This window comes from Leopardus geoffroyi, chromosome C1, assembly GCF_018350155.1.
Source record: "Leopardus geoffroyi isolate Oge1 chromosome C1, O.geoffroyi_Oge1_pat1.0, whole genome shotgun sequence".
In the NCBI taxonomy this organism is placed as follows: domain Eukaryota; kingdom Metazoa; phylum Chordata; class Mammalia; order Carnivora; family Felidae; genus Leopardus; species Leopardus geoffroyi.
Genome location: NC_059328.1, coordinates 87,950,665 through 87,963,757, shown reverse-complemented (window position 1 = coordinate 87,963,757; position 13,093 = coordinate 87,950,665). Strand labels below are relative to the sequence as shown.

The 13,093-nt window shown below is 33.7% G+C and overlaps 1 protein-coding gene across 10 annotated transcripts in view; it reads left to right on the top strand.

The window, feature by feature from the left end:
- The window catches only part of COL11A1 (collagen type XI alpha 1 chain), a 227,574-nt gene that overhangs the window by 115,037 nt on the left and 99,444 nt on the right, over positions 1-13,093 (top strand). For all 10 annotated transcript variants that reach the window (XM_045478454.1, XM_045478457.1, XM_045478462.1 and 7 more), the window contains 6 exons: positions 369-413; positions 1,466-1,519; positions 1,600-1,644; positions 6,633-6,686; positions 8,723-8,830; positions 11,757-11,810. In XM_045478454.1, the coding sequence (XP_045334410.1) occupies positions 369-413; positions 1,466-1,519; positions 1,600-1,644; positions 6,633-6,686; positions 8,723-8,830; positions 11,757-11,810 (360 nt within the window). The remainder of the gene's footprint in view (positions 1-368; positions 414-1,465; positions 1,520-1,599; positions 1,645-6,632; positions 6,687-8,722; positions 8,831-11,756; positions 11,811-13,093) is intronic.

Here is a 13,093-nt window from a genome sequence, read left to right as displayed (position 1 = left end):
GCTGCCTTTTGAAGGTGCGTATTTCATTATTTGATCAATCTGAGAAATAGAAGTCAGATTAAAATGCCTCTATATAAGAACTGTTGATACCAGAGTTGAATTGTTAATGATGATCTGTTTTGTTTTATGTACTGTTTCCAAGTTCTCAAATACATTATGTAGTTGGTTAAACTTACATCCATAAAATTTAAGCTTATGTTTCCTTCCAAATGCTCCAGTTTATAATGTTGTTTAGGGCCATATGCACAGATGCAAAATGTTCAATATCTTTTGAAACCATAGGTTTGAAAAAAAAAGGAACAATTTCATAGTATTATAAACTACCATTAAAATTGCATCTTACCAGTATATGTTTTTGCTAAATATAGGGTCATCCTGGAAAAGAAGGCCAGTCTGGAGAAAAAGGTGCTCTGGTATGTTACAGAGTATCTATGTAGATGTCCTGTCATCTTATGTCTAAGAGAAAATGCTTTACTTCAGTCATCTTTATGATATATATATATATATGTATATATGTATAAATATATAAACATATAATATATATGTAAACATTACATATATATATATTCTTATCATTGAGGGATAGGAATATTAGAAAGTAAGTACATGAAAATAGTTTGTTTCTACCTTTAAATATGTCTTTACTCTCTAAAGATTTCTTTTGCTGTCATTTAAATACAGTAATGTTCTGGTAGTTATTTTTATTCAAGGTTTAAAAAAACAGATGTGCCTTAGATAACTTAATTTTGCAATAGTAATTTTATAAATTAGAGTATATTCTCTTTTAAATAAATACTCTCATGATCAGAGATAAATCTAGATTTTGCAAAGGTAGTATATGTGGAATGAATGGCCATAAATGACAATAATGAAACTGGGTAAGAATTACTAAATATCATTAAACCATTTCTGTCACTCCAATTTTACTTTATTACTCTCTGGTAACTTTTAAACAAGAGAATATTTAATTGTAAGAGCAATAATTATCAAAATATCTAAATAAAATATTAAAATAAGAGCTTATTTATTGTTAGTACTACTTTGGATTACAAGAGAAGGGAGTAGGATCTGTATGTTTAGAGTTGGTAGTTTTAGATTTTTATTAAAATAGCATTAAAACACAGCATTACTATAGAAATTATATATTCTATTTAAAAAATTGTTTCCTTTAGGTAAACTAATTAAATGAAGCCAGCTGTGGAAAATATATAAATTTTGATCATCTTCTTGATAATGTTTATCTTATTTTTTCATAAACATATAATACAATAAATTTGGAGTAGGTAGGGCTAATCATATGGTTTGTTCATCCTATCTGACTTCAGAAACAAATGGTAAACCTCAAATAATCTTTACCAGTAGTAGAAAAATATCATATTCTTGTAGATTATTTGGTAAAATTACTGTGTGGATGAGTAGCACTTTCAACATAATGCATGTTTAAATAGCAATGGGTCTTTTTCAGGGTCCTCCTGGTCCACAGGGTCCTATTGGTTACCCTGGTCCCCGAGGAGTAAAGGTAAACGTTATTTTTTTTCACACCATTTATTTTCAGTGAAAAATATTACAATCACTTAATCCTTCTAATTTATTCTATAGGGAGCAGATGGTGTCAGAGGCCTCAAGGGCTCTAAAGGTGAAAAGGTAAGATATAATTTATTTAGATGATTTTAATTACTACATATCTATTAGATCAAAAATTTAAATTCATTCAACAGCTATTTCATTTCCCCATATATTAAGTGATTACTTGATAGCAGACATTTGTACTGTGTATCATGGAAACTTTTTTGAAAAAAGATTATACCCTGGGGTGAGGACTACATTATAGAACAGAAGCAAAGATATGTCATAAACAGAATTAATCCTGTATCCCTTTTTTTCTTACATGTGTTTACTTTTATAAATCATAGAGTTGCCTATGAATAAATTAGCCACAGGGCTTGTACATATCCAGTTATATGCCTAACAGAGGAATGTTTATTCCCTTCTTTCTTTACTGAAATCCCCAAAGTTAAGCTGAAATGCATTGGAAATTATGAAAGTTAGAAGTACTCTAAATCAATTGGGGGAAGAAGAAATCTTAGATATTATACTGTATGCAAAACAAAAATATTAATGAGAAGAAATAAAGATTAAAAGTAGGCAGAGGTGAATGAAAGAATGTGGAATCTTTCATAGAGCATTTGTAGTTTAATTGTCCTTGGGAAAAGAAACTGAAAGTGAGGTGTTTTGTTTGTTTGTTTGTTTGTTTGTTTACATAAATGTTTAATGTAAGTGTAGAACCCCCAGATCCTTCACTGATTATGTTAAAATAAAATGGCAGGGGCACCTTGGTGGCTCAGGTGCCCAACTCTTGATTTCAGCTCAGGTCATCTGCGGTTTGTGTGTTCAAACCCCATAACACTGTGCTGATAGCTCCAGAGCCTGGCGCCTGCTTTGGATGGATTCTGTGTCTCCCTCTCTCTCTGCTCCTCCCCTACTCTATCCCCCTGTCTCTCTCTCTCTCTCAAAATAAGCAAACATTAAAAAAAAAGTAAAATGGCATTACTCACAGGCAGTATTATTATTCTTAATACAATATTATATTTAAAAAATAGTGTTTAGAATAAAATGTTTATAGCTTTGTTGAGAAACTATGGAATATAAATTTTGATTTTAATGATAATTTAATTCCCATAGTCATAATGTTATTAAAAGCACCAAAAAAAAAAAAAAAAAAAAGCACCTTGTGTGGATTTGATACCAATGAGGAATGGAAAACAAGGACTGAAGGGATGGGACTACTATATCCATTATAATTTTTTCTAAAAAATAAAAAGTAACATACTGAGGCATTGTTAAGTAATGCAACTATATTCAGTTCTACTGTATAAAAATTATTATGAATTTGAAATGAACTCAGTTACTTTGATAAGAATCCCAATTCATTCTGATCATCACAGATGAACTTCAAGGATAATGTCCTATTGAGTTGGTAGCTGAGCCCAATGATTGGTCAGATAGGGTTGAGCTTGTAATTATTTGCAAATGGCCTATGCAAAAAAAAAAATACATATATACACACATATAAACATTTTCTCTGTTTGCAATATTTCTTAAGACATTTAAGAGTTAATTCAAATTTTTGTCTGCAATAAGTGCCTTCCAAAGAGTTTAGGAAAGACAGTGTTTAAAGGAAAGGTTAATTGGGGTGGGAAAGTTGTAAACTTGCTGGAAAAGAGATAGTGGCAAAATGACAGAAGTAAGTAAGAATATAGATGATGAGATACCTGTGAAGAGAAACTCACACAGGAAAATAATGTGTACTGCTTATATGTAGAAAAACAATTGGAGATTATTGGTTGTTTTGAATGGTGTGTGATCTCAGAAGCAAAAGTAGATGTAGAGAAAAAGAATTAAAAAAAATTTAAATGTTTGTTGTTTAATGTTTTTTAATGTTTATTTTTGAGAGAAAGAGAGCCAGTTGGGGAGAGGCAGAGAGAGGGGGAGACGCAGAATCTGAAGCAGGCTCCAGGCTCTGAACTGTCAGCACAGAGCCCGCCATGGGCTATAAAAATTTTGAGTTCCAATTCTAGTTCTCATACTAAGTAGACTGGTAAACTGAGGCAGATTGTTTAATTTACTGAGTCTTATTTTAAGTGTGTAAAATAAAAACATTGTCCTAAAAAATTGCTAAGGTAATTTTCAGCAATACTTTTTTTTGTATCTTTTATTATATTTATACCTGTTATTTTATCAAATCTAATAACGTATTATCTAGATTAGAGAAATTCATATAAAAGTTAATGGAAACTTTGTTCTAATACAAATTCTCCCTATTTTCAAACTGTGAAGAGTCATTAAATATTAGTGAATTTTAATATCTATTATTTATTTTGTTTTTCTGAGAATGTTTATAATTGGCCATTTTTCTTGAAAGAGATAAGGAAGGATGTTGAAACTTTTTTTCTTTTTACACATAACAGTGTTAATGGTTAACTAAAGGTGAAAAAGCAATTAGTACCCTAACTAGGATTAGAATTCTTCATTGTACAGACAGATGTGTTCCTTAGACCTTACGCAACATAACCCAATGGCAAATGGCATAGGTGAATTCCTTGTTTACCCCTCTCCTTTTTTCTTTCTGAAGATTAATTCAGACCTGATAGTTTTAGGACTGAAAAGCTTAGTAACTTGATAGAGTCACTTGTTTTAAAAAATGCTGCTTATTGTAAGGATACACCTAATAATTTAAGTCTTCTAATTTATTTCTTATTTGCTTTTCTAATTTATTTTCTAATTGTGAACATATTGAAAACAAAGATGTGCCAGAAATAGCTTATAGTCAACGATGTTCTCTCTAAAACAAAAATTTCTGCCTGGAAAAATTGTAAAATCTGTTATTGATTTTTTGACTTAGATTTCAGTGTTCTTTAAACTAAATTTGGCAACTGTGTAATTACCTTTCTCTCTAGAGAGAAGGTAATGAAGACAATAGTCAATAGGAAGTTAAATGGTCATTTTCAGCTTTTAAGCCTCTATTATTGCCCAGTTGCATTCAGTACAGAAAGAATCCTACTTACACGGCTGCTTTATAGCCAGAATACTGAAAACATCATGCTTTTGTCTTAAAGGTAACTTCTAGACCTGTCATAATTTTTAGGTTTAAGCAAGATATCAGATTGGACCCCGTTTCTAGGTTTAGGTCTCATATCCATAATTACCTAATATGTTCTGGATCTTAACATACCTTGCTAAACACACACTGAGGCATGTTCACTTAGTAAGGGTCCATTTAGTAAATGTTTATTAAATGGCATGGTTATTGAGGATCAAAAATGTATGAGGCACTTGAAGCACAGAGGCTAATTAGGCATAAGTCTTATTTTCTACCAATTAATAAAAGAAAAAAACTATGATTTACTAAGTGCAGGGTGGCATGTTCTGATAATAATAAATGTTTAGTGGGAGCACACAAGACAGAGAGGTTAATTTCAAGGTGGGAGAAAGACTGAGGTCATAGGAAACTTCATAGCAGAATTATGAACTGAGTCTTGGAAGAAGAGTAAAGGTAGACAGAGGTAGACAGAGAAGGTAAAGGGTTTGCAGGTGTGTGTATGACAATGGCAACCAATGCAAAAATTACAAATGGAAATATAGGTAATTAATTTTTTCTAGAACTCAATCTCAGTGCATTTGGGTAGGGGGTAGAAGGGAGATTCAAGATCAAAGATATGACTGCCAAAATGAACAAGCAAGGGCTAGATCATGCTTGTCAGAAGGGGAGGGGAGAGATGGCAGCTTATATTCATTATTAACAATTTGGAACCATTGAGTTGTTTTAAAGTAAAAAAATTGTGTGATCAGTTTTGTTTTTTATAGAGGTCACTTGGCAGCAGAATGTGGAAAAGTATATGTGCCAATCTTCCTAGCTCTGTTCTCATACTCAGCCTGAAATATCCTTTCCTCAAACTTTTTAAGTAATATCCATTCTCTAACTCCTAATTAAGATACCAACTGCCCTGTCAAACCTTCTTCAAATAGCTTCTTGCCTCACTACCACCAACACCAGAACCATCATCATCTTCATGTTTTTATCATCTGAACATCCATCTCCATGTGTATCAAAGTTAATGCAAATGTTCTATCTTAGTTTTTATTGTTAAAAATCTCAAAATACTCCATACATGGACTCAGAACAGAGTAATGCTCAATTAATGCTATTGAAAATTGAATGGTTATTCTTTAGGAATTTAATTTTTTTCTTGAAATTAAGAGACATTAAGTTTGTTCATGAAGCTTACTTTTATTTATTCTTTATTTTTAATTTTTTTTTTGAGGGAGGGATGGGCAGAAAGAGAGAGAGAAAATCTTAAGCAGGCTCCACACCCAGTGTAGAGCCTGACGTGGGGCTTGATCTCACCATGAGATCAAGACCTGAGCCAAAAACAGTAGTGGGATGCTTAACTGACTGAGCCACCCAGGCAGCCCTATGAAGCTGACTGTTAAAAATCTAAATTTCACTCAGAATAGTATGAAATATTTCTGCTTTCTTTACTAAAGGAAGCCCAGTTTTCAGTATTACTGAACTGATGTAATAATGAACATTCTCTATTGACATGTAAAGAATAATGTTGGCTTGCTTATTTTGCATCTGAAAAGAGATTGTAATATAGAATACAAGTTGAGCTACAAGGCATTTATCTAAAGCACATGATACAAAATGCATACTATAATATTCTTTGGTGTGAATTAGTATAAAATTAAGGGTAAAAACATTTTAATTGGTAATCAAAAGTCCTTGTATTCCAAAATTAAAATGATAATTATTTAAATATTTACTTTTTATGTGTTCAGATGGCATAAGATATATGTTACTATAAGGGAATGGTTATATCCCCCATAAGACAGAGATCTAATTGACATATTGGAGGAAAATTTCCTGGAGTAACTTGGAGCCAATAATAATAAAAAGACAACAGGATACAGGCAATAAAGATTAGAATAGGGAGAAGGAGATTTCACAGCTAGGATTCACATTTCCCAGAACAATTTTCCCTAAATTACCAGTGTTCATATTTTATATAGCCATGTTTTAGATTCATTCAAGCAAATCATTAAACACCAGTTTTATTACTTTTATTTTTTAGGGTGAAGATGGTTTTCCAGGATTCAAAGGTGACATGGGTCTTAAAGGTGACAGAGTAAGTAAGAGGAAAATTCGTACAAAAATAAACACTTACATGTGTGTGTATATGTAGGCATGCGTGTGTATATCCTTATATTTAAATATAGAAAGCACAGAATAAATAAAAATGTTTGTACTGAGACTTTGCTCACTTTGATTTTTATATGAAGATTAGACATGTTAATTTTTGTGGAGACAATATAGTCTTTCAGATATTATACTAAATTCCCATGTTCTACATCCTGTGTGTGTGTGTGTGTGTGTGTATGCATAAAGTTGAGTAGTATTATTTATAGGCATTTTCTAAGTTGATGATCAAATTGTTTAAAAGAAGTGGTTTGAAGGGCGTCTGGGTGGCTCAGCAGTTTAAATTGTCTGACTCTTGATTTTGGCTCAGGCCACGATCTCTCATTTTGTGGGTTTGAGCCCTGAATTGGGGTCTGTGTTGACAGTGCAGGGCCTGCTTGAGCTTCTCTCTCTGCCTCTCTGTCTTAAAATAAATAAATAAGTAGTAAAAAAAATAAGAGGTTTTATAGGTTTCTTCTAAATTTTGTGGTGAGCTATTGCTTGGAAACCATGTATTTGCAACTTTCTTGAACTTTCATTATTAGTGATCTTGAATTTTTGAGCATAAAAGTAGTACACTTTTTTTTCTGGTAATGAATGTCTAGAAAACAAAAATACGAGTTTCCCAAAGTAAATTAAACTACATGCTTTATTGGGAAGATTTATTTTATCTAACACCATAATACCTAATATATCTAAGCAAAGAAGCATACTGCAGAATTTTTGTTTCCCTAAAATGTATGCAATGCTTGTTTCCAGAATGGGGGCAAGGATTTACACATTTCAGTCCCTAAAACTATAAATGTGAAAAACAAGTCTAAAATGGAGGCATTTTTCTTGTGTTCCAAAAGTGTTTTCCAAAATTGATATTGTCAGAGAGGAAAATTACTTTTTCCTACTAACCTGCTAGGTTCTCAGGCTGGGGCCCTGTAAAATTAGATTGACAAAAGACAAATTAACAAAAGAAAAACAAACAGAAGTTTTCTAGCCTGTGCCTCAAGTTTACACATGGGAGCACTCCATGATAATTAACTCAAAGGGGTGGTTAGAATTTGGGCTTATATGGCATTTCAGCAAAGGAAGAATAAATTTTTAGAGAGATGTCAAGGAAAAGGACTTTTAGTTTCTAGGGCTGCAAATTGTGGGAAGGTAGATATATTAGAAACTAAAGGTAGACAAAGGCTAGTTAATGAAGTTTGTTGAATAGATTCCTCTGGTGTCTGCTTTTGGCTCCAGACTGATAAGGGTCTAGTTGTGTCCAGTGATTAACATTTGTCTTTTCTTGTAGAAAGGGGAGGGAGGGCACTTTTGAAAATTTATATCCTGCTGTTAGCAGCTTCTCTTACATCTGCTTCTTCTCAGTTGCTTTCAGTTCAAAATAATCTTCACACCAGAGTGGCATATTTTGGGGTTGATTATTCTGCCACCCTATACCATCTAACTTTGAATCTTATTTTTTTTTCTTCCTCTGTGCAACACAGATGTGTTAAAATTACTTTAATATTAAACATGGTAGCATCAGGCTGTTGTAGGTTTTCAAATGTCAGACTAGGATGGGAGGGCAATCTGGCTGCGACATCTGTCACCCCATTGATCACCAGGGTTGATTCAGCTGATCTGGCTGGCTAGGCGGGGGTCCCCTTCCTTCCTCACCACTCCACGTGTGTCTCTCCGGAAGCACGCTCAGTCGAAGAGGACGACTTTCCCCAATACAGGAGGACCCTTCTTCGATCAAGGGTATACGAGTAGCTGCGCTCCCCTGCTAGAACCTCCAAACAAGCTCTCAAATGTCAGACTATATTCAGTTGTCTATTTACCAATGGAAAGGTTGATGAAGTCAAATGTTTTCAGGCCTCTTTGTCATAAATAAAACATAAGGAAATAAATGAAGAGTTGAAGAATATGACTTTCTGATAGACTATAATGTCTGTTATTCAATCTCCAATGTATTTTAAATTATAAGAATTTTGCTACTCTGTGTTTCAGGGAGAAGTTGGTCAAGTAGGTCCAAGAGGAGAAGATGGCCCTGAAGGACCCAAGGGTCGAGCAGGTCCAACTGGAGACCCCGGTCCTTCTGGGCAAGCAGGAGAGAAGGTCAGTGAACAACTTTAAATTCACAGATGATGTTTCATTGTCATTTAAAAATATTTTTAATCATCTATGTCAGAAAACTAGAGGATTCTATTGCGTTTCAAGCATATCCGTATACTATTAGGAGTACAACCATGAGAGGGCTACATTGATCCTTTTTCACTCTCCCTTGTCACCTATCCCCTCTGCTCTCCTTGGCCTTGGAGAATTAGCAGTTCTTCAAGCTCTTGCACGTTCATTAGAGATTAAGAATTTGAGTGTGATTGGGGCGCCTGGGTGGCTCAGTCGGGTAAGCGTCTGACTCCTGATTTCGGCTCAGGTCATAATCTCGCAGTTCCTGAGTCTGAGCCCCACATTGCTTGGGATTCTCTCTCTCTCTCTCTCTCTCTCTCTTTCCCTCCTTCCCCCACTTATGCTCTCTCTCTCTCTCTCTCTGTTGCTATCATTCTCTCTCTCAAATAAAATTAAAAAAAAGTTTAAAAAAGAATGTGCATGTGATTAACAATGGATCAAAGAATCAATGAAAGATGGTATACTTATTGTTTTGGAAGAGGTAGAATTATCTTTGCTCCTCATGCCAAAATGTACACTTTATATTTTTTCACATGAACATGCATTTTCACAGGCAAGTGTTTTACAAAATGATGATGTCAAAGCCCAACTTGAAGAGATTAATTTTAGTCTAGTGTTAACCCAGGCATCACTATGTTTTAAAACGTCCCCATAATTGTAATATTCATTGATTTAAGAGCCACTGTGCTATATATACTATGTCAGAAAATATTTTCAACCATTACATTTATATTTTCATGTAATATTAGACAACATTAAAACTATGGCATCATAGAGTATTTAGTGATATGGTGAACACCTCATATGTAACTATGAAGTTAAATTAAGAAAGAACTAGAAATTCCCATGACAAGTGTTATCCTATTTGTACACTAAAGAAAAATATAAATACGAATTATTTCTTGGTGGTATAACTCAGATGATTTCCTTCCTTTTAATATGTATACCTGCTTTCCAAATTTTCTATATTGAGCATGCCACTATTCTATAAAATATGAGAATTCCATGCTGTTTAAGAAAACTCTTAATTTCCCTCCTTGCCATCCTGGCTCAGAAGAACAATATATAAGGATTACACAGGCACTGTGACTGCATAGGTAAGAAGATGTTTCCTCATGTCATTATGAATCATCTGATGTAGTAGTTCTTCTAAAGTTTCACCCTCCCAGTTGCCATTTGTGAACTGATGAATAATGTCATCGTGTTTAGGCAGGGAAGGAAAGGATGAGAGGAAACAAAGGCTTCCAAGGCCCTATCACCCTTCCACTTAGAGTACTCACTAGCCAATAGTTTCAGACTATTATGGGAACTTCCTCCCATCCTTCCTCCACTTTATTCTTGTAAATGACGCCAGAGTCTCTTCAGAGGCATCAGGACTTTACCCCACAATTCTTCTTTAACATTTCATTAGCATTTCCCCTTTATGGAAGTTGCCCATCACCATATTGAAAAGGCAAACAAAACTTCTGCCTGGATTTATTTTGAAATGACTCTAAAGTGAGTAAGAGTCTATATTATAATACAGTAATTAACATGGAACACAAAGACTTCATGATCATAATTAGAGAATTTCATTAACCTTGAAATCAGTGGCATAAAACAGATATGATAACTTAATGCATCCAAAGGGACATCATTATAAGCATACTTCTTAGGGCTTGTTTGCATATTTTCCATCTGAAGACTGCTTACCTATGCAGTGTTGATCTTGAATCAGACAACTCTTTAGTTCAATCTATAATAACAAGGTCATAAACTGTATTCCTATTTTCTTACCTTGATTCATCCAGTAAAATATTTATTGTGGTTCATAAAGTTGCTGTTCCTCTCTTACTGTTACATGTAGTAATTTGGATTTGTTTTTATTTCTATTCTTATTTTGTTTAAATGTACATGGGAAACAATGATGCTATGTGCTTCCCAATGTTTTAAGACTTTGATAAATAATATTATATATATATGAGTGTGCTTTTATAAAATCTTAAGGCAAATAGTCACAGTAAAAGTCCACAAACATTTTATTCAGAAATTTAGTTTAATTTTCTCATTACCTGTATTTTTAAGTTAATGCTTTGTTCAGGGTGAAATTTTGCTAGTATAGCATTTTAAACCTCTTGGTATTCGTTACACATCTTTGGACTTTGCTGCAATTTACTGTTTTAGCACTTTTTGAGAAGTAATCTCATTGCACTGGAACAAAATTGTTGCACATTTAAGGTCCCACCTGCAGGAATTAACACTCCACAAAAATCATCATTACTTAGCTATAGTTCTCAACATTTGATGTGTCGATTAACCCAGATTTTCCAGATGTTTGAAAAGAAGAAGCAGCTTGGCCCCAAAATTAGGTCAGAATTTCTTGTATAGTTCTTTAAACTGCTCAGTGAGAAATACTTAAATAACTCAGGATTGCTTACTTTGTATTTACATGAGAAATGAAATCATTTTATAAAAAGGATTAACTCCAGCTGAAATGATAAAATCTAAATGCAGTTCTAACTACATCAACTAACTTTAAATAATTTTAATGTTGAAAAGCTTAGGCATTTTCTTTAGTCATGCTTAAGAGTTCAGAGAGAGTCCTAGAATTCTTCTTAGCTCAGGGTCCTGCCCCCAAAGAAGGCACTGTCACTTAGACAGGTGTTAAGTTAGAGAACGTTATAGCATTAGAAATATGTCCAAAACAATTTTCCCTATGCAAATGAAGAAATATAATGTAAGTAAAGTATGGTGAAAACTTGTAAATCTTCCCTTTGACTGTACAAATATGTGGTTCTAACTTCTAGAAAAATGGCTAAAATCATCATTTAAACTTAATTCAACTTAGAATCTTTATTATTATTTTTTTTAACTTTAGGGGAAACTTGGTGTTCCAGGATTACCAGGATATCCAGGAAGACAAGGTCCAAAGGTAAAACAATTAGCTTGATGTTTATAGTTTATCAACATTTTGTAGAAATTAATCATACATAATGGTTTGTAACACAGAGATGATAAATCCTTAAAATATAATTTCACAAGGGAAAGACATCAGGTTTGTGGGTGCCTGGTACACAAGGAGCTCTGGGAGCCTAGGTGATTATGGACTGGAGTATTTTAGCAGACAGTGTCATAAAAGGAAGACATAGTCAGCTACTTCCTTGTAATTGGAATCAGGACTATTCCAGAGTGACATACTACTATATCTAGAAGTTATAAAGGGGATGATAAATGATGGATAACAGTTTTTGATTTCATTTCTAGTACCCTAAGGGTTTGAATTTCCACTTGCTGCCTTTAAAAAAAAAATTACAATACATCTTTCATCATCTTTCTCTTCCCTCCTTTCCCCAGTATTTGTTTCCTAGGGCTACTGTAACAAATTTCTACAAACTTGGTGACTTAAAACAACAAAGATTTACTCTCTTATGGTTCTGGAGACCAGAAGCCTAATAAAATCAAGGTGTCAGCAGGGCCCCAGTCCCTCCAAAAGCTCTAGGCGAGAGTCTCTCCTTGTCTCTTCCAGCTTCTAGTAAACCAGGGCAGTCCGTGGTTTGTCTCTGCATAGCTCTGCCATCTCCTCATGGCCTTTTTTTTCTCTCTGTCTTCTCCTCTGCCTCATAAAGACACTTGTCTTTGCATTTAGGGACCACATGATCTCATTTCAAGATCCTTAACTTAACCTACACTTACAAAGACCTCTTTTTCCAAATAAGGCAACATTCACATGTTCCAGAGATTTGAATATCAGATATATGGATTTGGGGCCACCATCTGATCCACTACAGAACTAAAATTTTATTTGTAACTATTTGAAATATACATATTTTAAGCATAAAAATAGATAGTTTTAAAAATAGATGTTTACCCTGGTGTGCTAATTTTCCTCAAGCTAATCTTAAAAGTTTGTCAAGGCTGAACTTCTTGCATTGACTAGTTGATTAAAGTGGTTAAATAAATTAATACATACATTCTGGTTTCTACTATTAAAATGCTTATATGCCCATGAGACAGACTATCTATCCATCAACCTTTCAATCTGTCTCTGTTTGACCCATTCAGGCTTGACAGGAATCGTATATAAAGATAAATCCTGTTTATATAATAATCTCCAAACATATTTATTAATAAGTTCCCCAGATAATCATTGGGAAACCAGAATGTCCTTCCTCTTGACAAATGTGAACTGCATGTACTTATGTTCACTCATTGTCC